The sequence below is a fragment of the Paroedura picta genome, chromosome 16 (assembly GCF_049243985.1).
Source record: "Paroedura picta isolate Pp20150507F chromosome 16, Ppicta_v3.0, whole genome shotgun sequence".
NCBI lineage: Eukaryota > Metazoa > Chordata > Lepidosauria > Squamata > Gekkonidae > Paroedura > Paroedura picta.
The window spans coordinates 5,010,980-5,038,034 of record NC_135384.1 but is presented as its reverse complement, the minus strand read 5'-3'; the positions used below and the strand labels follow the sequence as shown (position 1 = coordinate 5,038,034).

Genomic DNA, 27,055 nt, shown 5'->3' with positions numbered 1-27,055 from the left:
TCCAAAGTATTTTTAAAAAAAACTCTTTTTTTCCTCCACAGGAGGCCTGCTGGGTGACCTTGGGCTAGTCACAGTTCTCTGAGAGCTCTCTCAGCCTCACCTACCCTCTGGGGAGAAGAAGGGAAGGAGATTATGAGCCGCTTTGAGACTCCTTTGTGTATTAAAAAGTGGGGTACCAAAGAAACTAGCTTCTCCCCTTCTTATCCCAGGCTCAGCACAGGATATCAGCCTGCCAGTTCACATTGGCTTCATTCAAAATCAAAAGGAGGTCCCAGAATTCTGGGGAGAGCCATTAGCTCTCTTTGTCTGAAACTCCAGCCCACAATCTGCCTGACAAAGGAACGATCATCCAGAACAACACACCAGCCTTCATACCAGGAAGGAATTCCCCCTGAATGGGCCTACTTGGAGTCAGCTCAGTGAAGCTTACTTAGAAGAATCATAGAATCATAGAGTTGGAAGGGATCTCCAGGGTCATCTAGTCCAACCCCCTGCAGAATGCAGGAAATTCACAACAACCTGCCCACCCACAGGGACCCTAGTTCCATGCCCAGATGATGCCCCCCCCCAATAAAACCAGAATCCCTGCCTATTCTGGCCTGGAGGAAAGGACCACCAGAACCAAGCTCAGACACAATCCCTTCCGCCCACCCACTTACACACTCCCAGGAAGGTGACCGAGTTCCACTCTGGAAAACTCCATAAAAGCGGACTTGAGTCCAAGAACAATTAGGCAGGGGGAACGGCCCTTCCTGGGGTCAGAACCGTGCACCTGCCAAGGTGTCCGCGCGCTTTTGCCGTGACCGCTGTGACTCCATCTTGCCTTTCCTTGCAGTGAGAGCCTGCTTAGGACGGCAGCGGCCGGGTGCCTTTGATGAGGGTTCAGAGGGTGTGGGGCCCGTATCTGCCGCCTCTGCCATTCCGGCGGGAGGGGCAGGTAGTAAATCTGCTTGGAGCCTGGGCTCGGGTTATCTCCATGACCTTGAAGCCCAAGCAGGGATGAATTATCCAGCAGCTTTTCGCCTGAGAATCAACAGGAGGGCAGGGGTGTTGGGGGGGGGGGTGTCATTAGATGTCTCACTGCCTGAATTTGGGCTCAGGAGGAGGAAGGGAGATTGGAGGTACAGGGGCGCTTGTGTAGCCATGCTTCAGTCTGAGCAAGAAATCAGACATGTCCAGCTTCGCTTGTTCCTGAGTCAAGAGATTTCCTTCACCCAAGTCCGCTGATCAGGAGTATCCAATGGAACCTCACACCTGCAAGCCAGTGCCCAGCAACCGGCCTTCGGGGCTACAACAACAACAATAATTTTTATTTGTATTCCCAAGCCACCCTCGATGGGAGAGAAAGAGGAGGAGGAGGGCAACCGACCCTTCCCCAGTTGGGAGTGGCCAAACTGGGTGAGGGGGGTGCGCTCCGGAGGCTCGTGGGCTACAATTCCCACGTGCCGCTTCCATCATGGCCGGCAGTGGCTCATGGGAATGGTAGTCCCCGGGCATCTGGAGCGCCCCTTTTCGACCACCCTTGCTTTCTCGCCAGCAAAGCCCGGGCAGGGGAGAGTTAACGCCCGCCCTTTTTCCCTTTCTCCCCCCCACCCCATGTGCGGGGCGACGGAAGGGGAGGGCGGGGGAGAGAGAGAGAGAGAGGGAGGGAGGGGCGGCAGCAGCAGCAGCAGAAGCAGCGCGGGCGGCGGGATCGCAGCCTCCATCCCCGCGAGGAGACGCCGACGCCCCGGTAAGCGGCGAGGCTGAGAAGGGGGAGGAGGAGGGAGGAGGAGGAGGAGGAAGAAGAATGCACCGAATGCTGCCCCCCCCCCCTGCACCTTCCTTCCTGCAGGAATGCTGCTTTCGGCGGGGGGGGGGGGAGCAGCAACTTGCTTTTTGTGCAATGCTTTCTCCGCCTCCTCCCCCTCCCCCAAGGGAGAAAAGCATGGGAGGGGAGCAGGGCGACAATTCCGGCGTCCCGTCCCCCCCCCCCCCCGTGCAAAATGGCAATTGGGAGAAAGAAGAGCAGAAGGGGACCCCTGCCCCGCCCCTCTCCTCCCCCCTCCGGCGGCCCCCAGCCCTGCCCACCCCCACCCCCACGCTGGGAGCTGCGGAAGCCCCCCAGGGGTCCGGCGCCTCCCGGGATCGGGTCTCAGATCTGCAGGGCAGAGTCCGCGCCCGCGCGCCGCTCCCTCCCGGGCCCGGGGATGCCTCTCCCGGGGTGAGCGGGCGGTCCGGGGGCTTCACTTCGCCCCCCAAAGGGGCTCGAGGACCGCCAGGCGGAGGGGATGCCTCTCCGGGGGCTGGAAGCGAAGCGGGAGGTGTAACTCCACCCCGAATCTGAATTAAGAAGCGATAGACGGAGGGAATCCACATTTGGGATCCAGGAAGGGTTGCTGCCTGCTCGCTTTTTCTCCCGGCCCAAGGAATGCCTCTCCGGGTGGTGGAAGCGAAGCGGGAGGTTTAACGTCACCCCAAAACTGAATTAAGAAGCAATAGATGGGAGGGAATCCGCATTTCAGGGCCATGGAGTGAACTCCTGCTCTTTTGTTTCTTTGGAGGCAAAGAATGCCTCTCCCAGTGCTAGACGGCCATAGGGGTTGAATTTGACCCCAAAATGATTGAATTAAGAAGCAAAAAGTTGAGGGGATCCAAATTTAAGCCCCAGGGTGCAATATTAATAACTCTGTAAGGAACGGCCTGGCTCCCTCCTGCCTCTACAGCTCCTTGGGCCAGGATAGGAAGCTGGGCCATTCAAACACCATCCCAGGCTTGTGTCATTCACCAGGGAAGAAGTTTATTGATCTGAAAGGTGCCTTGCCTGCCTCAAATGTGGATGACCCGGGCCAGTTTCTAGAAATTATTGTATTATTATCAGGACAGTGCCCGGAGCCCTGGAGAACACCATTGGGCTGAACCGTGTACCGTCATAGGTTGCCTTTGGTCGATATATTTGATATAATTGAATGGTTTTATTCAGATGTGAGGCTATTATTTGGGCCCAGAAATGTTTTTAATTCTTATTTGTCATAAATACATGTATTTTCCTGTTTCTGAAAAGAAAACATTTCTTATATATATATTGAGATAAAGCCCTTACATTTAGATTCTCTTACCCTTTTGGTTCTTAAATCCCCCCCTCCTTTTTTCTTCTTCTTTTTTTTAGGAATGTGGAGTGCCAAACTCCTCAAACCCCTGTTTTTCCTCCCCCCAATTTAAAGGTAACGCTGATTTCTTAGGGTTGCAGATCTCAACAAACTACAGTAGAAAGAACCTTTTCCGACCAGATTGTCTCCCAAAGCAATTTCTTGTATATGATAAGGATTCATGGTTTGTAGGTGTGGCAGTATTGTTTTCTTCTAGGCCTGGAATTTGAGGACCCAGGCCATGGATGGAGAATGGAGAAACAACCCATACTCAGGAGCAGTGGCTGAGAATGCCGCTTTCGCCTTCCTTTCCCTTTAGCGTACAGATACACACAAAAATTACAGTGACTCCCAGTTTGACTGGGATTGTCTGTAAGATTATTTCAGTTTGACTGGGATTGTCTGTAAGATGTTTCCGCCTCTGTGAAGACCAGATCTTCTCCCGCTTTCAGAGTCTCCTGGTCTTCGGTCTGTTGAACGTATTCTCTGTAAGTGAATCTAAAAATAAAATAAATTAGATACCCCCTTTCCACATTCTTTCCTCAGGCTTGTGTGGCCACAGGACTCACCACTGCATGCTGTGAGAAGGCAGTTCTTCATGGGTCAGATGTGAAGGGACAGAGCAGCATTAACCCTTGAGAAGATCCCTTCCCTCCTCTCCGGAAGGCCAGCGTATTATGGCTGCCAAACCTGGGGGCCCAGCCACTTGGGTTCTCCGGTTCCCTTCCCCGTTAGAACCCGGGGTGCAAATCAGCGTCGAAATGGAAGAGAGCTCTCCTCCCATCGGGACCATCAAGGAAATCCTCAAGCGCTCGCGGTCCCGGAAGGACCGGATGGACCGGAACGAAATGGGGCTGAAGCCCCAGTGTTGGGAGGTCCACCAGCAGGTCCTCCTGCCCACTCCGGAGGAGCAGGAGCTTGAGGCAAAGGCCCCCGAGGAGACGCTGGAAGATGACATCGAGACGTGTGTGGTTTCTTTTGAGAACGAACCCCTTCCCAAAGAAGAAAGAGCAACGAAAACAGAAGTGATGGTCGGGCCAAACTGTGTGATTACGATCGAAGAAGAAGAGGTCGGCCCCGAAGAAGACCTTCCAGGAACCCCGAGGACTCTGCCGGAACGTGATATTCAGGCTCGTGTGATCTCCACGCAAGGAGTGGCTAACTCCAGTGGTGAAAAAGGGGTCCAGTCCAGAGTGATAGACGGAGGCAGCATCGAGGAGGGGGACACGGAATCCATGGAGATCCTGAAAGAAGAGAAGGCCGTCCAGACAGAAGAGATTGTGGAGGGTGGTCTTCAGTTCTGTAAGGCCTGTTTTAGGAAAGCAGATGACTCCAGTACAGAAGACTCCACTCAGCCTGAGGCAGAGCGGAATGACGCAGCCGCGGTGGCCTCCCCACATAAAGTGGCGAATGCTGAAGGAGAAGGCGTGGCCCAGCGCAAGGAAGAAACCCAGGAGGCCTGTAAGAACCCAGAATATGCAGATGAGGGAGACCAAGAGGGAGCCCAAAAGACCGTCCTGAGAGAGGGGGGCATCGTGATCGAGACGGCCCGACAGGGCTTCCGGTGGTTCCGCTACCAAGAAGCCGAGGGCCCGCGACAGGCTTACGGGAAACTGCTCGAACTCTGTCGGCTCTGGCTGAAGCCGGAGGGCCGCACCAAGGAGCAGATCCTGGAGTTGCTGGTCCTCGAGCAGTTCTTGGCCATTCTGCCTCAAGAGATCCAGACGTGGGTGTGGCAGCAGCACCCGGAGACGTGTGCCCAGGCGGTGGATCTGGTGGAGAACTTCCAGACGGGGCTCTCGCTGCTGGAGAGACATGGGAAAGCGGTGAGGGCCCGTTGGGGAGATCGGGGTGGGGCGGGACTCTTGTGGGTGAGAGTCACTGGAGATTCTAATTTAGTGTCTGTGGGAACTGAGAAAAGGGGGTCGGAAGACATCCGAGCAGCTCCATGGTAGTTTAGACGGAATAGTCGAGCAGAGGTTCCGCCGCTGAGGCTGTTGGGTGGCTACACTGCCATCTGCTGGGTGCCCTTGGCCATTGCAGTTTAATTGTGTGTGTGTGGAGGGGGTTTGTAGAACATCTCTCTACTGCCTCCCCAAAGATCTGTTTCGAGCAACTAAAGACTTTAAGGAAACATATAAAACAATTTCAAAAACTTAATTTCCCGGCAATAAAAAAAAAAATTAGGGGACAGTTTAGGCGGGAATTTGGGTTCTCATAGGAAAGACTTTTGATCTATAGGGCGCAAATCCAGGGAGACACTCAGTCTGCCCTGCCTGTTGTTTTCGGCAGTAAATTTCCAACAGCTACTAGACAGCCTTGTCCCGTGACAATGTAGTTGTCCTTCAAAGGTCCTACCAGACTTCAATCGAGGTCTTCAAGGGATGGAGGAATTCAGGGAAGGTCAAGCCTGCAGTGCGTGTGTGGGCAGGGAGTGGGGTGGAGAAAAAGTCATAATTACCCCGCTGGGGGATAGAACTTTAACTTGTGTGCATGGTTTTAGGCGCTGGTAACCTTTGAAGAAGTGGCCATGTATTTTTCGGAGGAGGAATGGAGGCTCTTGGGCGAAACCCAGAGGCAAATCTACCGGGAGGTCATGCTGGACAACTATGGGAACGTCCAGTCACTGGGTAAGGAGGATCGGCTGGTGGGTCAGAAGGGGCGTGGGGTTTGGGGAAGCTCTTTGCACCGCCCTGATTTCCCAGAATTCCTCGGACTGGAGTCAGCAGCCCTGTTTCCTCTGAGTGCCACGACAGCCTCGAGAAGTGAGAAGTGAGGCAATGGTGCAGAATAGGGTTGGGAAGCTTAGCTGTGTACTGGCGCACCCGGGACCCCTCCCTTCCTACCCCCTCCTGCCCCATCATTGGCCATTTGGGGAGGGGGGGGAATAGGTCATCATGACCATATGTGGTCGTATCACCCAATAAATACACATGTTGCCAAATATTGCACCCAAAATACTCAGCTAAGGGCCAAAAAAGGTGACTTGGAGGAGAATCAGTAACAATTTTTTAAAATGTTAATTTATACATGCATATACATGTCAAATTTTTAAACGTATATATTTTATTTATACAATTTCAACACTGTTAAACATTTTTTTTGCTGTACTTCCCCTAGCCTACAATGTAATGTTTGTATGTTTATCTTATATCCTGAAATATTTTGCACTTGTATTTGTTAACGGATTTTTTTCTGGCCAAAGTGCTGTACTCAATAAACCGGACACCCGATAAATATTTAACAATTAAAAAAAATATATTAAAGATTAATTAACTCCCACCCATTTAGGAAGCATTTCCAGGGCCATTCCGAAATTCACGAAACCGCAGCAGAGAAAGCCTGCTCTGAGAGTTAAAACAAGTACCCTGCTGGGGAAGTCAAATTAACTTGCCTGGTCTCACGTCCTACTCCTACCTGTGAGCCGGTCTAGGGGAGGTTCCGGAATGTGGCTTTGAGCTGGAGCCCTCTAGTGGCCATTGCTGGGAACATACACAACACAGTTGCAAAATCCGTACTAGGGGGCGTGCAAGATTTCTCCTCCTGGTAATTTTCGGTTCAGGTCTACTGGACCCGGAAAAAATTTCAGGATTGTAACAGACTGCTCTGACACTTGTAAAAAAAAAATCTGTGAAATTTTCTTCTCTCCCCCCACCCCTGGGCAGGATTTCCCATCCAGAAACCCTATTTGATCTCCAGGATGGAGAGTGGCCAGGACCAAGACCCGTGCTTCTGTGATCCCCCCAAATCGGACAAAAAGGAGGCGCGGAAAGATGCAGGTGAGATGGACCGGCTCTCAACATCACAGGGGTCGGGTTAGCCCTGGGGTGCTAGGACGGCTTCCATAGAGTTCCTGGCGATTCCTAGCACTCCCTCAGTATACCATAGAGCATTCTTCCCATCATCCCCCCTGTCTTCTGTCTCCCCCTTTTCAGAAGATGCTGAAGCCTGGAGTGAGTCTGACTGCGAGGAACTGGTGTCCTCGAAGGAAGAGGAAGCCGCTGAGGCCCTGCCGGATTTGTCGGGAGCCACAAGCCCGCTAGACACCTGGGACACCCTGGCCAAGAACAGCCCTCCCGGCAAGGACGGGAATAAGCCCCGATGGCACCGGACCGAGCCCCGCTTCGGATGCCCCGACTGCGGCAAGACCTTCCCTTGGCAGTCAGCCTTGGCCCGGCACCAGCTCTCCCACTCCGGAGAGAAGCCCTACCGGTGCGCCCACTGCCCCAAAAGCTTCGCGCAGCGCTCAAAGCTGGCCCGGCACCGATGCCTCCATACGGGGGAGCCCTCCTGCGAGTGCGCGGATTGCGGGAAGCGCTTCTGCGACCGCTACAAACTGGCTCGCCACCAGAAGACCCACTCGGGCGAGCGCCCCTTCCGCTGCGACGTGTGCGGCCGCGGCTTCTGCCTCAGCTCCAACCTGCGGCAGCACCGGCGGGTGCACACGGGCGAGCGCCCCCACGGCTGCCCGGAATGTGGCAGGCGTTTCAGCCGCCGGTCCAACCTGATCCAGCACCTCCGGGTCCACCAGCTGCAGTGGCAGCCGCCCGGGGGCCCCGGGGCGGAGCTCCACGGCGGAGACTCTGAGCTCGGACCAGGCTTTGACCCCTGCGAGGAGGAGTGGGAATACGAATGGATTGCAGACACGCAGGACGGGGAGCCGATGGGGGAGCTCCATGACGGGGGCTACGAGGGGCAGCCGTGCTCGGGCCTCCTCGCCGAGGATCATCGAGACGAGGAGATCCTGGAGCTCCGCGTGGGGGAACACGAGCACAGCTGGAGCTCCGAGATGAACCACGGGCACCACGAAAACAACCCGCCCCTTCAGCCGCAAAGTGGGGACCCCGAATTCCAGCAGGGTCCGGAGCTTCCCGAGAACGAGATCGTGGAGCTCCGCGTGGGAGACGGCAATGCTCACCAGTGGAGCGAGGAGCTCGACGGTGACGGGGAGGACGACGACTGCCTGCTTGTCACCGACCAACAGCCGCACCAGCTGGATGGCAGAGGGAGCTGCCGCAGCGACAACTCCCCGCCGGTCAACCACGCCCGCCCGGCAGGGGGCGAGGCCCCTTGGTGCTGCGATTGCAGGCGCCCATTCACCCGGGACTCCAGCCTCGCCCGACAGCAGCGGATCCATGCCACGCAGCACCCCGACGCCTGCCAGAAATGCTGCCGCTCCTTCACTTTGCCCAGGCTGCCTGTCCACCACCAGCTCGCTCCTGCCTCCGGCCAGCCTCACCCGTGCCCCGACTGCCCCAAAAGCTTCAGCCACCGCTCCAAACTGTTACGCCACCAGCGCATCCACACGGGCGAGCGCCCTTTTCAGTGCCACGAGTGCGGGAAGAGCTACAGGGACGTTTCCACCCTCCACCGGCACCAGCGTATCCACGAGAAGCCCCAAGCCTTGACGTCCCTCCCCTCGCGGGATACCTCCCCCTCCTACCCCAATCCCGTGGTGGTGATTGTTTGAACGTCACCCGAATCCGGAGGACGTTTCGCTGCGAAAAGTGAAACGGCGCAACTGGAATTACTTGATACGGAGTAGCTGCACACACAGAGGTGGCTTCCGCGGTGTATTGTCCTGACTGTGATGTTGTGTGTACGTGTGTCGGTGCTGGGGTGTTCCTGTTGCTGTTGTGGAGGAATACCCATTTGGGAATATTTTTGAGGAGGGACACGAGAACGGGTGGAGGGCGAGAGACGAAGGCCTGGGTCGGAAAGTCAGGAAGGAGGTGGCGAAACCAGAGGCCACATGCTCAGAGTTGTGTTTTGGGTGTCGTTTACACCCACATACCAATTCCGGTTCATCTCCAGGAGTACGTTTCAGGGCTTTCTCCAAATTACCAGTGTGTGAGGGGTGGGACTGTTGGGACCGTCCAAATTCCTGACGACGTCCATTTTGGTTGCTCATAACCCCTTGGGCTCCGTGCCGTCTGAATTTGCCTTTTCAGACAATCCGGCCTCCCCAGGTGACTTATTCCCCCCCCCCCTAGCTTGTAGGTGGGACTTGGCCGGAACTCTCCAGTGTCCCTCAGGCCACACCCCCAGCTGCGTTGAGGATCCTGAAAGGGTAGCAGGATTGTGTGGCTTCTAGCAGTGCAAGGGACAGGTCAGCAGGCGCTGGGATGGTCTGGCACTTCGCCAGGAGGGGTCGCCCTTCACACATCTTCCGAGTGAGTGGCGGCATGACGATGCTCCGGCCAGAGCGGAGAAGCAGTTCTGTGCGTGCCTCCAGGGCTTCCAACAGTCCAAGCGATCCGCTGTCCAGACTGAAATTTCTTTCCTACTTGCATTGGTTTCCTCTGGCCTGGACCATAAAGGGGGACGGTTTGTAGCCTATATACGACTTCCAACTGCAACTATATACGACTTCCAACTACAATCCAATTGCTGGATTGTAAGGTTCCCCCCCCCCCATTTAAAAGTGCCCTGCACCGAGAAAGCTAGCATATCAGAGAAAGCTAGGGCAGACTCCTTCTCCCGGACATCGAAACTTGGATCCTGTAGGATTTGTAGGATCCTGTTGTCGGTTTTCTACATGCAAGGAAGTGTTTTGTAGGGAGGCAAGTCCTCTGCCATCTGAAGACACGTTTCTGGTCTAATCTGCTGTTTGGGCTTCCTGGGTTTTAAGGGTTCCAGGAGCTTTTCTTGGGGAGGAAGAGAGACGCGCGTTTCTCGTTTCTCGTTAATTTAACGTTCGCCTCACCTCCAACGCTTTCTTGCGTTCGCAGAGAGTTCTCTCGTCCCCTCAGTTGCTCAGCCAAGAGTTTGTGGAACTGTGGCCTCTGCCATCTCCTGTGGGCTTGAGCCATTTCCTCACAGGGCCCAGTAATACCGGACGAGAGATTCAGGGACACGGGAAGAGTTACAGATGTTTTCACGGCAGCTGTTTGTACATATGGGAAATAAAATCTATTTTCTTTTTCTGTTTTTCCATGCGTTCCTGCTCAGTCAATCATGCTATTTTGGGGTGTACAGACCTTCCATGGTTCAAGGGAAGAGCTGTTTTTCTCTAGGACCAGTGTCTCTGTACACCGGGAAATGCTGTGTTTCGAAATGTTCTTCCTCAGCAAGAGTCATTTCCAAATGCAAAAGGAGAGCTCTTCGTCGGGGTGAAAACCTTGGCTCCAAGATGTATCCCCGCAACCAAAACCTGTATACTGCAGCATGCAAGACTGACCACCCTGTTTTTGCATTTGAACATGACCATGGCTGAGGAAGAACATTCCAAAACACAGCGCTTACCGGCGGCTTGTCCGATACTGTGCCAACGCAGCAGTGTTTATGTTCAAATATGTAGTACTGATTGTTAAACAGGAAGCACTGTTTTGAAATGCATGTTCATCCAAAGTAATTGACGCAAATATTGAACTTGCAACATTGTACTAGGAAGCGTTATGCGCAGTAGCTGCGACTTGCTTGTAATTCAAAGAAAAGTTGCAGCTCGATGCGCCCGTGCAAGTTTTCCTCTGGATCTTGCAAATAGTTTTGAAAACAAGCAAGCATGTAAAGAAGCCACTCTTGGTTCAGCTCCGGCAATTCTTGAGGTCTGCCAGCTGTTTGCACAACACGAGAGCGGTAAGGAAACCGGGCCAAGAAATTGCTGTTATGAGCAAGTGAGCACAGCACGTAATACCTGCACACTCTGTGCTCTCCAAGAGCCGGGCTTGGAATGCAGATGAGATACGGGAGGCCAGTGTCTGCTACCCCACTGAAAACATCCCAAGAATGTGGAAAAACCCTTCAGTTGGTTTACATTCGGTTAGAGCTATTCCTGGGAAGGATCGAAGGAGTGTGTGTGTGTAGCAATCCGTCATTGTTATAGAGCTGAGAGTTACTGGGAAAGCAGCACTCAGAATACGTATCCTTAACGACAAGCTTCAAGGATACCACCAGTAGGGTCTTCCCCTTCTAGGTCACCACAGACTGCTTGGAAGATTCGGCTAGATGAAACAGGTAATGTAATCGTCGTCAGTATAGAACTAAGGCGAGCATGACAGCACTGCCAGCCTTCAAGCCTTGGCTTCTGTCAGTGAAAGGCAAGGGGATGGGGCATGGCCCCTTCCTGGGTTGCTTTGGCCTTTAAGATGCCAGCCTTGCTGGCTGCCACTGAGTTGCATAACACCCAGGCTTGCTTCTATTCAAAATTATCAGGTGATGTGACCATATAAGGTTATGTTGACCCCCTCAGAATGGCCAATGATGGGCCGGGGTGGTGGTGGAAAGGGGAGAAGCCCCAATCCTAAAAATCCTTCCTGCCCACAGCTCGGAATCCAGAGAGGTAAGTACTCATTTTAATGGTGTTTGGGGGGTGGCAGGAGGCGACAGAGTGGCAGACACCTGTCCCAGCCCTGTTGCTGGGGGTATGTTGGGGGTATGATGGAGCTGTGATGTCACATCTGGTGGGAGTGATGTCACTTCCAGTGACGTGAACTTCCAGGGGCATGGCAGGGAGGTGTGGCCAGCTGACCCCACTTCTTTCCCTCCAGGAAAAGTTTCATCTGTCCATTTCTACACATTGAGCCTCAACTAAAAGGGGAAGATGGTTTCTTTTCTCCAGGCCTCTCCATGCTCTCCATAAGCTCAAGTATGCCTCTGTTTTTGCACACAATTATTATTATTTTTTAAGCCTGCTTGACCAGTGCTTTAAAATGACTTCTGAATCCAAAGCTGCTTGGCAGTCCAATCTAAAGAAATTAGAATTATTTTTACAACATAATCCAATTCTAAAGAAACAGTAGCCTCAGTTTCCCTGGAGTGGGGTTACAAGGTGTGGGTTGAGAAATACCTGGAGATTGGGGGGGGGGGGGCGCTGATCTAGAGAAGGATGGCATTTGGGGAGGGGAGGGGCTTCTATGGGGTGTAATGCCAAATAGCCCCCCTTCCACAGTGGCCTTTTCTGAGAGGACACAGTGGGGTCCAAGGCCTCAGGATCCACCCTGCGAGGTAATTTCCTCCCAAAAGAACAGATCTCTTTAGTCTGGAGATGAACGATAATTCCAGGGCATCCCCAGGTCCCCCCTGGAGGCTGGCATCCCTAAATCCCCCTCCAAAGCAGCCACTTTCTCCAGGGGAATTGATCTCTTTAGCCTGGATATAGACTAGAATTCCAGGGGATTCCCAGATCCCACCTGGAGGCTGGCAGCCCTGCGCTTCTCAGAGCGGACCTCTTGGAAGAGCCGCTCGGACGGCTCTCCTTACAGCACCGCGGGGAAGCCGCACCGGTGGAATTTCCGCCTGCTTCCTGCAGCCACCGAAGCGGCGGCGGCCTGAGCCTGGGCTCCTTCCCGCCCTGCTCGGAGGTCGGATTCAATGCAATTTTCCCCCCAGCTCCGGCGCGCCCAACCCAGCCCGTGGAGAGGAACGGATCTTCCCCCAGCCGCCTGCCCAGCCGGAGCGCGGGGGAAGGCAATGCGGGATGGACCTCTTCCTCTCCCCCGGGGGGCTTCTCCCCTCCCTCTCCGCGGCCATCCCGGGGGTCGGGGGGCTCCGAGGGGAGAGCGCAAACGACGACGAGGCGGCGGAGGACGCCCCGCCAGCGAAGCCCGCCCGCGCCGTCCTCTGGCTCCCTGCAAGGCTCTTTCCCACTGGATCTCCTGCAGTCAGCGGATCGCCCTGGATCGCCGGACGGGCTTCTTCGTCCCACCCCTTCCCTTCCTCCCGTCTGCTCTGGCATTGCAGGATTTCCTCGAGCAAGCAGAGGCGCCGACTGGGCGGGTGGGTGTCGGTCCGACGGGGCGCACGCTCCCCTGGCAGGCGCTCCAGCAATCCGCTGGGGAGGTTGGGTGTGCATCGGGCTTCCCCAACGAGCGCGCGTGGAGGGAGGGTGGACGGGCCCACGTGTGGCTGTAGGATTCCCATCTCTGGGCTGGGAAATACCTGGAGTGTTTGGGGGTGGAGCCGGGAGTGGGCGGGGAAGGACCTCAGTGGGGCACAGTACTGTGGGAGCCCCCTCCAAAGCTGCTGTTTTCATCCCGGGGAACCGACCTCTGTGGTTTGGGGATGAGCTGTAAAACTGGGGATTCCCTAGGTCCCACCTGGAGGTTGGCATCTCTGTGGGGCAGGTTGGTTCGGGGGAGGGATTTGTTGGAGTTAAGGGGTGTCTTTGATGCCAGTAGGGGTGGAGGCCGTGTTATATTTTGACCCAAACCACAGCAAGCAAACAACCATCTAATTCCAGATTTCTGTTAAAAGAGGTTTGTGTTTTGCGTTTTTTGGGTTGTGTTTGTGTGTTTTTCACGTATCTCTTCAAAGCCCTTGGGCCCCTTCTAAATGTTGTGATCTGAAACAGAGAAACAAACTAGAAATAAATAAGTTAAGGATTGGAAGTTTTTAGAAATTGTCAAAGTTGCCAGCTGGCTGTTGTGGGTTTTCAGTGCTGTGTGGCCAACACGGTCTGGTCGTTTTGGTCCCTTCCAGTAACTGTGGCCAGCGTGGCAAGATGGGAATCTCTCCCCACCAAAGTGGAAGCTGCCAGCCCCAGTTACTGGTGAGTTTAGCTGTGAATTTCCTGCATTCTGCAGGGGGGTTGACTAGATGACCCTGGAGGCCCCTTCCAATTCTTTAATTCAGCCTGGAAAACCCACAACAGCAAGCTGGAAGGTTTTCATTACAGATCTTTTTCTTCTTGTTCTTCTTCTTCGTTGAATTTATATTCCGCCTTCCTCCAGGGACTCAAGGCGGATTACAATAACAATCTAAACCCCATCAAAACTCCAATCTTTAAAACAAAGTTAAAAGTCTCACAATTATCATAATTATCAGAAGGCCATGAGAACCCCCTTGTGGCTTCATCTACACTAACATCCCCCCCATCCGCCCCCCCACCTGCTCATTTTACCGCTGGGATTATCCTAGTTTAGAGTAGAATTTTGGAACGGACAACCCCAATAAGGGAAGGTTAACCTCTGGATTCCTTTCTCCCTTGTTTCTGCAGATGTGTAAGCCATGAACAGGCCTTTGGGGCTGAACAGGGAGGTGTCTCATCAGCTAAGCCGCACGGATTCCAAATCCCGGGAGATCTCTCGCGACAGCCGATATTCTTCTAACATCTTGAAGGGATCTGGTGAAGGTCCCTGCCCTCCTAAACTTGTGGCTGGAAATCGTTCCCAGCAGTTTGGGGTTTCCTATGAAGCCAATTGGGTTGCAGAGAGGGAGCCATGTGACAGCGGCCCCGAAGGTGACGATGTGGAACCCAAAGTCCAACCTGGGCTAGAAAAAGAAGGCGGGGGAGATGTCTGTCACGGAGGGAGTGGCGGCCCGGGTCTCCACGGGATGTGCAGATCTCTTCCAGGACTTGACTCCGATGGGGTGGAGCAAGGGACCGTGCTGCTCTCCGGCATGGATCCGAAACGGACGCGCGGCCCTGACAACGATCAAGCCGACGCCGACGGAGGCTTTGCGGAGGAGGATGAGCAGCTGCTTCCTCCGAGCGAAGACGATAGTCAAGATTGGTTTCAGGATGGGGGCGAAATCGAGCAAGACTCGGATGGCGACCCCCGGCAAGGTTTCCATCCCAGTTTGGAAGGAGACCCAAGCTCCCCCTTGAAAACGGAAGTCGAGGAAAAATTCAGCCCGGATGAGACCGATGAAGAAGTGGATGCCGACGAAGACGATGTTCCGGGGACAGAGAGGGAGGCGTCTGGACTCCGGGAGGACGGCCACGGGAGCGAGGAGGGGCTGGTTCACCCAGAGGCCAGCCTGGACTCTCCCCGCACAAGGCCCTCCTCCCTTCTGCCGCCAGGGCCTGAGAAACCCTACAGATGCCCCGAATGCGGGAAGTCCTTCGGCACCAGCTCGATCCTGGGCCAGCACCGCCGCATCCACAGCGGCGAGAAGCCTTACAAATGCAGCGTCTGCGGGAAATGCTTCAGCCGCGGCTCCACCTTCCTCCAGCACCAGCGGACGCACACCGGGGAGAAGCCCTACGACTGCCCCGACTGCGGCCAGCGCTTCAGCCGGACCTCCAACCTCCACCAGCACCGGCGGGTCCACACGGGGGAGAAGCCCTACCGCTGCGGCGTCTGCGGGAAGTCCTTCTCGCTCAGCTCCACCCTGATCCAGCACCAGATCATCCACACAGGGGAAAAGCCGTACAAGTGCCCCGACTGCGGGAAAGGCTTCAACCGCAAATCCAACCTGCTGAACCACCGGCGGGTCCACACGGGGGAGCGCCCCTTCGCCTGCCGCGTCTGCGGCAAGCGGTTTGCCGAAAGCTCCACCCTCACCCAGCACCTGAGGACGCACTCCAGGGAACGGCCGTTCCGGTGCGAGGACTGCGGCAAAACGTTCTCGCTCAGCTCCAGGCTGGTCCAGCACCAAGTCACGCACACCGCGGACAAACCTTACGAGTGCCTTGATTGCGGAGAGGCCTTTGGGCTCAGCTCCACCCTGTCGCGCCACCAGCGGGCCCACGCTGGGCAGAATCCGTCCGAGCGCCAGGACCGCGACGAAACCTTTAGCGTCCGCTCCCATTTCTCGCAACCCAGGAGTGTCCACCCTGGCGAGCGTCCCTTGCAGTGCTTGGTCTGCAGCCGTGCGCGTTTGGTGCTGCAGCGGAAGGCGCGTCCAAACGGGGCGGACCCCCAGCCCTGCTGCAAGACCCTCTACATTTGCGGCAGTTGCGGAAAGAGCTTCCGGCAGAGTCCGCAGCTGGCGCAACACTAGAGAGGCCATGCCGGGGGAAGGCCAAACCGCTGTGAGGACTGCGGGGACGGATTCTCCCAGAGTTCCCAGCTGCTGGAGCACCTGCCGGGGTTGCGGGCGCCGCTTCGGACCTAGCTCGGCGCTCATCAGCGCATGCACTCCAGAGAGAGGCCTTAATGCGTACCCCTAGTGGGGCAAGTCAGTGTGCCAGAATTCGGCTCTCGTGCAGCACCAGCGCATCCAGACTGGGGAAAGGCTGTACCGCTGCCAGGAACATGGACGCTGTTTCCGCTGCCTCCCCGCAGTACACGCCGCGCCAAAAGACACACGTTAGAGAATGGGGCTTGGCGGCTGCTGCAGAAGGGACCTGGAGGGGGTGTGACGGGGAGGGCCCCCAGGTGGGTGTGGAAACAGCCCTGCTTCCCCGCCACATGCTGCACGAAGCCCGAAGAATGTTCCAGGGGGTTCTCACCCATAAAAATGCTCAGAGTGGCTGGTTTAACTCGTTCCGACACTGTTCATCTCCCCGATGTTGGCTCCGATCTAGATAAAGTAGATTAATCTACGCAGAGCTGGGTTCGGTTGTCGCTCGTAAATCGTTTTAGATGTCCTGAAGTAGTCAGGGGACTCCGCTAGGCCTAGCTTCTAATGATATAAGGTCATACTTCAGAGGAAGCACGCAATAAGACAGAAGAACAGTTTCTCTGGAACAGAATGAGGGTGCAGTTCCGGGTGGGCGTGTTGGTCCAAATAACAAAAGTCAGGTAAGATGTATTTGGCCAGACCTACTGAACGACACCCAACAGTGTGCAGACTCTTAAGTTTGGCGCCTACAAAAGCACAACAAGGGCATGGCTGGAAAAACAGATGTTTTATGGGCCTAAGGTTAACTTGTGATTAATTGAATATGAATAACTTTAACTGGATCAGGGCCAGTAAACAGGATATCGGCCGCCCCCCCTCCCCCCCCAGCACTGTGATATCACCAAAAGCAGCCTTCTGAAGGAACGTCAAGGTTTCAAATACATTTTGTAACAGTAGCAGGAAATATTTTTCTGTCTTAATCATAAAGGGTTTGGGACTGAGGTTCTGTCACTGATTCTCTCAGATTCAAAGGTGAAGATGTTACATTTATTGTTTTTTTTTTCATTGTTAGCATTCTGGGAGAGAAAAAAATCCGATTTCACAAGACTGCTTTCCCTTCTGTATCTGGTTTACTTCTTGGCATAACGGCACGTTTGTGCATTCTCAACAACGAAAGACAAAATGTACCCGTTGACCTTTATCAGGGCTCCCTCTCTGTCACTGCTGAAGTTCGGGCAAAAAGGCATTTCTCCTTCATGCCTTTGTTGTTGAGTTAGGCAAACGGGGTTGTGAGGAAATAATTTCTCGGCTTCCAGCTTTGTCCCAAGAAACCAGGCCTAGAGAAATAGGCAGTTCGGTGGTGATGGGTAGCTCAGCTGGAGAGCAAGGGGAAAGTGTAAGGTCCTTTGGGACTCCTTTGGGTATTGAAAAGTGGGTTATAAAGAGCAGTTCTCTTTTTCCTCCCGTGGCCACGTTGTATTTGGGTCTCCAAGGTTTATTTTTGTCCTTAAGCCTGACTTTCTATGCAATTGAAAAAGAACAGCAGCTCCTTGCTAAAGCAGCTTGCTTGCTTTTAGCCCAAGGCCATATTAATAAAACAAACGTGACAGGGACGTGTGCAGCAACAGCAGGTCATAACACCAGCAGCCAAAGGTGGGCCAAAGCAAAAACAGCTCGTAGGCTCTTCCTTGCTAGCCCTCCGGGTGGTCGGTCTGAATCTGTGGGGCAATTGCAGTTAAGGCCCTGCTTTTAGTTAACCCCATGAGTGGCACGCTCCATTTGCTAAAGTCCAGCGGTGTTTCCAGAGAGCGAGGCTGCCTCCGACATATGTAACTCGCAGGTTTACATGATCCCAGGCCAGGAAAGCGGAAATCTTTGCCCGATCGCATTTTGGCTGGCGGAATCGCGAGCGACAATCCTTCCTCTTTTGCCAAGCAGCCCGACTCGCAGCAAGCAAGCTGCCTTCCGGGACAAATTATACAAGTAACCTCTCCAAAGCACACATGAGGGTTGGGCCGCATGGTTAAGAATTCATTTCTTCATTCGCCTGGGGTGTTAAGCAAGGTGCTCGCTCTCTATCGCCGTAACCACAAAGAATGGCCTGTGTCTCCAAGGGGCCTTCAAGACCAGGGGTAGTCAACCTGTAGTCCTCCAGATGTTCATGGACTACAGACGCTGGCAGAGGCTCATGGGAATTGTAGTCCATGAACATCTGGAGGACAAGACAACTCAAGACAACTCAAAAGGAGAGCCTCCAACGGCCGACTGCGTCAAACTCCAGTTCTGGAGCCAGAGAAAGACTCCCCCCCCCCCAAGTCCTTATCCTTAATGTGACTACCAAAAGTCCTGGGATAGTGGCTAATTTATCTGGGACAGAGCAGAGCACCACCTGTGGGCTTCCTGCCTGTCACCATATTGTCAAATCCTTACATGAAGCTACGAAAAAGACAAGGGTGCCTGCGTCTTGCTCTCCCGGGAAGGGCACCAGCATTTTGGCTCTCCGTTCTTTTGGCGCTCTGGACTGTAATGGGACTCTGCTTTCTGGGGGGAAACCTGGAGACTTTGGGGGCGGAGCGTCGTGCCATCCCGTCCGAAGTGGCCATTTCCTCCGGGGGAGCCGGTCTCTGCCGCCTGGAGACGAGCCGTCATCCCGGGGGACCCCGGCTCCAGTGGCGACACCCTGCCCGGCTGGCCAAGGACCGCGGGGGCCCGGGATCCTCGTCCCCCCCCCCCCCCGAGCCGGGCTCTAGCCCTCCTCCGTGCGCGCCGGCGCCGCGTCTCCCGTGCGCCCCGTTGAGGTTAAATGGTTAAGCACCATAGAGAAGGCGAGGCGGCCTCTTCTCCCTCGCCTCCCCTCGGCAGCCAGCGGCGGTGGCGGAAGAGGGGGAACTTGGCCGGGCAGGGCCGTCGCTCCGCCTCCCTCCTTCCCAGGCACCCGGAGCCCCGGGGCTGCTTGCCTGCCTGCCTGCCTGGCTTGGGCGCAGGGGGAAGCGGCTGGGGGGCTGCAGCCCACCTGGCTGGGGCTCCGGCGGCGCAGATCTGCCCGGGAAGAGCCGTCGCGGCGCAGGGTAAGGCGGCCTCGGGGCGGACGGGGACGGGGGGTGTCGGCCCGGGCTGGAAAATGGGTGCAATCCGGCGGGCGCTGCAGACAATAGGGCGCGCTGGCCCCGACGACGGTGCGCCAAGCGGGAAGGGAGAGTCCCACCCCGGGGGATGAGGCGGGGACGCGTGTTTTGCAGAGGGCAAAGTGAAGGTGGCGGAAGACGAGTCGGGTCTTCTTCTCCCCCAACCCGCCCTTCCTCCGCATGCGTGGGGCTCGCCCCGTCGTGGGCTGCGTGCCCTTCTTTTCCGGGTGCCCGAACAACGTGGCGGGAGGAGGAAAGCTGCTCGGGCCTCGCTAAGGAAGACCCCGGAGGGGGCGGGAGGTTGGGAACGGCTGTGAGAGGTGGAGGAGCGGGGGGGGGGGCTGGGAGGCGGACGACCCCCCCATCTCTGAAAAATGTTTGCCCTTCATGTAGGTGCCGGGCTATGAGTCAACCCACCGCCCAGTCCCTGTATAAACCTTGCTGTGATTCTTGGCCAATTTCTCTGCTTCCCACCAATAGGATTTGTCAAAAAGTTGTATTGCTGGATGGATTGAAGGCGCATTAAATGCAGGATGCTCTGGAAGGGGTTTCTCTTAAGTTCCGTGTGGGGAGGGATGAAGCCTGTTTACTCCACCTTCCGTTCCCCCAGCTGGACAAAGCCGGAATGAAGATCATTGCAATTTGACTGTTCTGTTGATACCGTCTTTGCTGGTGACTGCTGTTGTTTATCTAGCTATTGACCATATTCTCCCCACCCTTCCTCTAGGAGACCGGGGCGGCAGACTCGACTCTCCTCTCCGCCGTTTAATCCTCACAACGACCCTGCAAGGTAGGATCAGCTCGGAGAGAATGAGTTAGGTAGCAGATCGGAATTCGAATTTGGGTCTCCGTAGACTCCGTGTTCCCACTCGGGACTCCTTCGCCAAAGAAACCCGGAGGTGCCGTCTGGAGCCAGGCATGTTCTCCCACCTTGTGCTGCGCACCACACCACGCCTCTCCACTCTTGCTTGGCCTGGGGCGAAGCCGGTTTGGGAGTCTGAGTCAACCGTGCAAAACCAGGGCTGCAGGCGGGCGGTGGTGGTGAGCGTTCCCCGGCTGGAGCCGGCAATTAGCTTTGAAGATTTTTTTAAAGCCCCAAAGACGCTGGTGTACGTGTGGGCTGTTTAGCAAAGGATGGAGAAACAGCAGCGTAACGTAATTGTCCTGAGCTGTAAGGCCTGGGTGAGTCCGAAGTTAAGTAGGGTTCATACGTGGATGGGAGATCACCTAGGGTTGCAGTGGTCTCAAAAGTGCAGTGAACAAGTAGGCCCCCTCTTCAACATGTCTACCTTCCGTACAGTGAGGCTACCCTCACCCCTTGCCTTCCGCCTCTCCAAACCACACAGATCCAGCTCTCTCAGCCTCTCCTCGTAAGGCATGGATTCCAACCCTCCGTCATCCTAGTCGTTCTTCTCTGAGCACGCTCCAGCTTGTCAAGATTCTTCCTGAATGGTGGTGTTTCCTGTTTTCAGGCGATGTCGACCCTCAAAATGGAGCCTTGAGGCTTTCTGTCACGAACTGGGAGTCCAGAAAGCCTGAACGGAAGAGTCATGCAAGAGAACGCAGAAGTCGATGCTTCCCTAGGTACGTCTGCAGATCTTGGCCGACTCTTAGTGGTTGGGAACGGCAGCTTCTAATTGGGAGAGCCGGGTTTGATGTCCTGCTTCTCCTCCGCACGCAGCCAGCTCGGTGACCTGGGGCTAGTCACAGTCCTGTCAGAGCTGTTCTCACAGAGCAGTCCTGTCAGAGCTTTCCCAGGCCCACCACCCTCACAGGACCTCTGTTGTGGGGAGAGGAAGGGAAGGCCTGTTCACTTACTTCCGCCTTAAACCGCCTTCTGTCTCCCCTTCCCCCCACCAGTCCTCCTTGAGCCTGCCTGTTAACAAAGGGGTGATGTCACTTCCTGTGCGGTGTGGCCGGGAGGCGTGGCCAGCTGACATCACTTCCTCAAAGGCCAAAACATTATTCCAGGGGCTCCTTCCTGGTCTAGAGGTTGAAAAAGGTCCGAGTCAACCTCTGTAAGGCTTCCTCTGATTATCTCCCGCTCTTCCTTCTCCACGCAGGTGACGGCATGGAGAGCGAGCCCTCGGACGAGCGGGCGGGGCGGTTACACCACACCGACTCGGAGGACTCGGCGACACCGGCGATGTCGGCGGCCCCTCCGCGCGGGAAAGGCGAGCGCCCGTACGCCTGCGGGGAATGCGGCAAGGCCTTCAGCCAGTGGTCGAAGCTGGTGCGCCACCGGCGCATCCACACAGGCGAGCGGCCAAACACGTGCCCGGACTGCGGCAAGTCCTTCACGCAGAGCTCCCACCTGGTGCAGCACCGGCGGACGCACACGGGCGAGAAGCCCTACGTGTGCGGCGACTGCGGCAAGGCCTTCTCCTGGAGCTCCAACCTGGCTCAGCACCAGCGGACCCACACGGGCGAGAAGCCCTACGTGTGCCGGGAGTGCGGCAAGGCCTTCTCCCAGAGCACCAACCTCATCAAGCACCAGCGCAGCCACACCGGCGAGAAGCCCTACCGCTGCCCCGAGTGCCCCAAGAGCTTCTACCGCTCCTCGGACCTCATCCAGCACCAGATCACGCACACGGGCGAGCGGCCCTTCAAGTGCGACGAGTGCGGCAAGGGCTTCACCCAGAGCGCCAACCTGGTCAAGCACCGCAAGATCCACGCCGGAGAGAAGCCCTTCCGCTGCAACGACTGCGGCAAGACCTTCATCCAGAGCTCGGAGCTGATCCAGCACCAGCGCACCCACTCTGGGGAGAAGCCGTACCAGTGCCAGGAGTGCGGCAAGCGCTTCGGGCACGGCGCCACCTTGGTCAAGCACCAGCGGCTGCACATGGGCGTCGAGCCCTACCGGTGCGCCGACTGTGGCAAGACCTTCGGGCTCAGCTCGGCGCTGGAGCGCCACCGGCGTTGCCACAGCGAGAGCCGCCCGTACGCCTGCGGCGAGTGCGGCCAGAGTTTCTCCCTGGCCTCCAACCTGACCCTGCACTCCCGCATCCACCGGGGCGAGAAGCCCTACCGCTGCGCCGACTGCGGGAAATGCTTCGGCATGAGCTCGACCCTCATCCGCCACCAGCGCATCCACACGGGCGAGAAGCCCTACGCCTGCCCCGACTGCGGGAAGGCCTTTGTCCGCAGCTCACACCTCACCCAGCACCGGAGGACGCACACCGGGGAGCGGCCCTACCACTGCGAGGAGTGTGGCCGGCGCTTCTCCCAGAGTTCCAACCTGATCACCCACCAGCGCATCCACATGGAGGAGCGCCCCCATGTCTGCCACGGCTGCGGGCGGCGCTTCGCCCAGGAGGATGAGCTACAGCACCACCAGCAGGAGGAGAGTGGGAAGTGCAGAAGCGGAGAGGATGCCGAGGAGCCGCAAGGCCGCGCAAGCAGGGTGGACGGTGAAGACAGCGACGTGCCGGTGTGCGGGCTGCGCAAAGAGACCGGTGTGACGTGTCCGGTGTGTGGGCTGCGCTGTATCAACACCACCAGCCTGGGGCAGCATCGGAAGAGTCACGCTGCCCGTCTTCGTAACGTATGCGGGCAGAGCTTTCAGACCAGCGTGACGCTTGTGCGGCACCGGGAAAACCACGCCTCTTACATATGCACTGAATGCGGGAAGAGCTTTGAGGCTGCCGGTGCTTTGGCCTGCCACAGGGAGAGTCACGCATCGTGGATCTGCGGCATCTGTGGGCAGAACTGCGAGGACAGCCTGGCGTTGGAGCAGCACGAGGAGACGCATTCGTTGCACATCTGTGGCACCTGCGGGGAGAGCTTCGTGCACAGGGAAGCCCTCTCGCTGCATGAGGAGGAGGGGAAGTGCAAGGAGCGTGCGAAACTCTTGCTGGACGGGGAATCCCCCGAAGTGTTTGCAGGTCTGGATAGTGAGGAGGATTTTGGAGAGGAGGTCCTTGTGCAGCACGTGGAGCAAGGGGGAAGCTGCAAGGAAGATAGCTCAAGGCTGGCCCATGTGCTGGAGAAGATGCACAAGCACCCAGAGTTTGGGGGCACCTTGGCCCTTGCCAGGCACCAGAGGGAACACCTCCGTGAGAAGCGGAGCCAATGCACGAAACGTGGCCACACCTCTCTGGATGCCACCGTCCTCATGCTCCACCAGAAGAGTCACACAGAGGACAAAGCGCACGGGCGCCTTGAATCTGGAGGACGGCTCAGTTCTGAGTCCTTTCAGGATGCGCATCAGAGGACGTGTGAAGAAAGGTCTCCAGATACTGCACCCTTTGGAGGGGAGCCTTCCGCAGACCAGTCGCCCTCTGGCTCACAGCAGAGCAACTCGATGGAGGATGAGCCACTCAGGGAACCTTTGGGACTTGTTGCGCACCAGAGAAACTGCTCCAGCGACCAAGTTCTCAGCGCCCCCGTGGAAGAGAAGTCATCCTCTTGTGGGCTTCGCTTCCAGGAGAGCTCAGCTTTGGCTTCCTGTAAGAAAATCCGCCTTGAAGAAAAACTTGGCCTGGGTTGCCGGGGAGACGGCTGGTTCACCGAGAGCTCAGCGGTTGTCCTGCCCCAGAAAAGAACTTCCGCCGCAGACAAGCCCGCTCCGGCTTCCACCGAAATGGCCGCCCTCATCCGGCTCCCGAGCACCAAGCCATACAAGTGTCATGACTGCAAGCAGAGCTTTGTGGACGCTGCCGGGTTGTCCCGCCACCAGATCGGCCACATGAAGGACAAGCTGCTGAAGTGCTCGGAGTGCGCCATGGACTTCCCAGACAGGCTCGCTTTGATCCGGCACCAGATGGAACACACTGCAGAGAAACTCAAAGGGGTGAAAAAGCAGCCGAAAAATCACCGCGGTAAGGAGAGAGACCGCGGGAGTCCTCTGGAATTTGGGGAGAGCTTCACCGAGATTTCAGCAATCCTTTTGCAGAGGGGGACCCCCATCTCTGAAAGGGGCACACCCCAGCGTCTAAAGGACCGTGGAACGGACAGGAAACTAAACTCAGGTGACATTTCGGAGTTGACCGAGCCTTCCCGTTTTCACCTTGACTTGGGGAAAGCTTCCAGTGTGGGCAATGTGCTGGCGCACCGTCATGCGCAACCAGATAGGGGCAAATACATGGTGCATCCTGAACCTGGGAAAATATCCAGGAACAATTCCATGCTGCTGCGACATCTCCAGAACCACACAGCAGAGAAACCTTCATCCGTGTAGGGACGATATGATGGGTAGTGTCTCAAGGGGTGGAAAGGGTCGGGCGCAAGGGATCCCCTCTCTCCAGAATGCTCCGCGCATGTTCAAGTGGGGGGCGGGTGTGCAGGTGGATGTACCGGAGAGCTCATGGGTTGCAAATGGAGGAGAAGGTATTGCTGACATAATTATTATTGTTAGGCACTTGGACAGAACTAGGATGCGTGTGAAGTTGTAGAAAAATAATTCAGGACAAGAGCCCCCCCCCCACCTTTTTTTTTTAACCAGCAAAATGTGGAGTGAGTCCAACTATCCCGATGCACTTTCTATTTTGCTTGTTTTCCTGGATTTCATTGTACAGGTACGCGCAAACACACTGTGTGTCTCCAGTTCTAGAGTGGGATGGTGAAGTTCTGAAGGCCAGTGTGGGGATGTTGTCCACATTCGGGAGTCTCGGGCAGAGGGGAACAACCCCTTTGGGAGGGGGTGTATGAATGGGACAGCAACATAAAAAAGGGTGGCGGGGAATCGGTCTTCCAGACTCTCTCTTCCCTCTCCCCTCCAGCTGGATTCCCAGTGGGTTTTCTAGAAAAGCATGTGTCCAGGCCAAGTTAAGGATCCAAGGGGCCCGTAGCACCAGAGCCAGTTTAAGGATTCACGGGGCTTTAGCCAAACACGACTGGCATTGTTATTTTGGCTGCACAAGAAGCTTTGGGGCCCCTCCCGGGTCTAGCTGGGAAGCAACCGACAGCTTCACTTTATCGAAAACATTTCTCGAACCTTGCCCCAATATCTAAGGGGACCTTCACACATACGCGGCCCGTGGTCCTCACACATGCTCAGCTTCGTGTCGTGGTTAAGAGCGGTTGATTCTCATCTGGCAAGCCAGATTTGATTCCCCACTCCTCCACATGAAGCCAGCTGGGTGACCTTGGGCTAGTCACAGTCCTGTTAGAGCCTTTCCTGCAGTATTTTGGGGGTTTTCTCGTAGAAACGTCCCATCCTGATAGAATTTCGAGTTGAGCAAGGCTCCCGTGCCAACATCTACCTCACCGCTTCAAGCCGGGCCGTGCTGTCCTCATTGGAATGACAATTGAACCCTCGAGGCGTAGGGAGGCATTAAGTAATTATTCTTGAAGGCAGCGGAATAATCTGATTTGCCAGCGGAACTCCCTGACCCAGGAGCAGACGGAAACTCTGTAGCATTCAGATCATTCTTTTGATTAAAAAATACAACTCCTTAGAATGCTCTTCGTGGCTGTGAATCCTCTTGCGTTTCTTTTCACGTGAGATTTTTAACGGCTAGTTCCCATCCCTTCGGTTTCCCGTTCCTTCCGATGCTGGCACCTACCACTCATTCATTTGGATTGTGCCGTGATCCTTGGAAATGAACCAGCTATCTGTTTCTGGTGAACCCTGTCTTGTCACGAACTCCCTGCCTCTTAGTATCCACGGTAAGACGGAGAGCTTTGTAGGATCAGCTGCAGGATCACTGAGGTCAGCCATCTTTTGGATAGATAGTCGCTCAGCAAGCTGTGCTTTTCCGGGGTGGGAGCCAGCCTGCAGGGATTGGAGTGCCTTCCAGCCCTTCTGTGTAGCCCCATCTACATCAGCGTGGTGTAGCGGTTAAGAGCAGCAGGCTCTAATCTGGAAAACTGGGTTTGGTTTCCCCACTCCTCCTGCACATGCAGCTAGCTTGGGCCAGTCTCAGAGCTCTCTCAGCCTCACCCTCCACGCAGGGCACCTGCTGTGGGGAGAGGAAGGGAAAGGTGTTTTTAAGCCACTTTGGGGCTCCTTCGGGTAGTGAAAAAGCACGGTCTAAAAGCCAACTTTTCACCTACTCCCACAATGCACTAGTGTTAAGCCCGCAAGGATTTTTCCATTTGCATGGAACATTGGTCTTTTCACTTCTGGTGCACAACTGCTTGTCTGGCACCGTAGCATTGTTGCTATTGGACCCGCCCTGGGGTTGGATCAGCTGTCTGAAGCGTCTCTGTTCGTGCCCACAGTTCAAAGGGAGGCGGTGTGCAGATTTGGGTTCCAGTGCTGTCTCTAGGGCTGCCAGCCTCCTGGTGCGGACTGCAGATTTCCCAGAATTACAGCTGGTCTCGAGATTACAGTCCCCGTGGAGAAAAGGGCTGCTACAGACATTATCACTTGCTGAGGTCTCTGCCCCCTCCAACCCCTGCCCATCCCAAATTTCCAGGTTTCCAAACCTGATGTTGGCAACCATAGCTGCTGCTGCTGTGCGGCCTTGGTTCCCTAGAGAAACGGAAGAATGCATCCTGGAGACTTCCGGGGTGTCAAGGTGCCCTTTCTTAATGAAATATCAAGAAAGACTGGCTGGTTGTCACCAGGATGTGGCATCGCCGACGGAAAACACAGATTTAATGACGTTTAATGAGTTGGGTGAATGCTCTTTTCCTTCTCTTTCCCCTGTCCCTTCCTTCCCCTTCGCTTTCTTCTCCACCATCTCATTGCCTTTTCATTTCCACCATTTCTGCCCCTTTTGAAAGCACCCTTTCCCCATAACTCAGGGCTAATACCTCTCTGTCCTCCCCTGCCCTCTGAGACTGGCCCGTGGACATTTCTCCTGTAGCCTCCCAGCGAGAGCAACTGAAGGGCATCTCTCTTGTGTATTTATGTCTGACTCTTCTGGAGGGGAGGGGGCTGCGTGGTGGGGTAGCAAGCTGTCCTCTTGTCTCATTACCTCTGATCATTTCTGGGCGATGGGTTCAGCAGCTCGATTCACCCCTGGACATGTCTTCTGTAATTCTAGGAATGTATCCAGCCGGAGTCTAACACAAATACAAAACTGGGTTTCTTTTAAAGTGTTCTGTGTTGGTGTCGTTTATTTTTCTAAAAAAGAAAGAAAAAAGAACTCAAAACAAGGGCGATCTTTAAACAGCGGCTGCGCT

General features: G+C 55.6%; 2 protein-coding genes across 5 annotated transcripts; both read left to right on the top strand.

Moving 5' to 3' along the window:
• The first annotated feature begins 1,643 nt into the window (after window positions 1-1,643).
• Window positions 1,644-26,951, top strand: LOC143826620 (uncharacterized). The gene is made up of 10 exons (XM_077315461.1): window positions 1,644-1,732; window positions 3,675-4,954; window positions 5,632-5,758; window positions 6,794-6,907; window positions 7,064-8,592; window positions 12,379-12,845; window positions 18,720-18,925; window positions 19,710-19,772; window positions 20,513-20,566; window positions 21,046-26,951. The coding sequence occupies exons 2-10, from the start codon at window positions 3,806-3,808 to the stop codon at window positions 24,159-24,161; spliced, it is 6,825 nt and encodes a 2,274-aa protein (XP_077171576.1). The 5' UTR covers window positions 1,644-1,732; window positions 3,675-3,805; the 3' UTR covers window positions 24,162-26,951.
• On the top strand, window positions 10,666-17,426 carry LOC143826042 (uncharacterized). 4 transcript variants are annotated; one of them, XM_077314583.1, is made up of 2 exons: window positions 10,666-11,084; window positions 14,065-17,426. In XM_077314583.1, the coding sequence occupies exon 2, from the start codon at window positions 14,076-14,078 to the stop codon at window positions 15,792-15,794; it is 1,719 nt and encodes a 572-aa protein (XP_077170698.1). In that variant the 5' UTR covers window positions 10,666-11,084; window positions 14,065-14,075; the 3' UTR covers window positions 15,795-17,426. The 4 variants fall into 4 exon arrangements, with proteins under 4 accessions (XP_077170698.1, XP_077170697.1, XP_077170699.1 ...); XM_077314582.1 differs by lacking the exon at window positions 10,666-11,084 and adding an exon at window positions 12,275-12,845 and having other exon boundaries at window positions 14,065-17,422; XM_077314584.1 differs by lacking the exon at window positions 10,666-11,084 and adding an exon at window positions 13,081-13,324.
• Window positions 26,952-27,055: the final 104 nt, after the last annotated feature.

Bases quoted from the DNA above. Each gene is read 5' to 3' on its own strand.
- LOC143826620 (XM_077315461.1), top strand. From the start codon at position 3,806: ATGGCTGCCAAACCTGGGGGCCCAGCCACTTGGGTTCTCCGGTTCCCT. The intron at 5,759-6,793 runs GTAAGGAGGATC...ACCCCTGGGCAG, and splicing joins TGGGAACGTCCAGTCACTGG to GATTTCCCATCCAGAAACCC. The intron at 8,593-12,378 runs GTTTGAACGTCA...TGCTTCCTGCAG, and splicing joins CCAATCCCGTGGTGGTGATT to CCACCGAAGCGGCGGCGGCC.
- LOC143826042 (XM_077314583.1), top strand. From the start codon at position 14,076: ATGAACAGGCCTTTGGGGCTGAACAGGGAGGTGTCTCATCAGCTAAGC.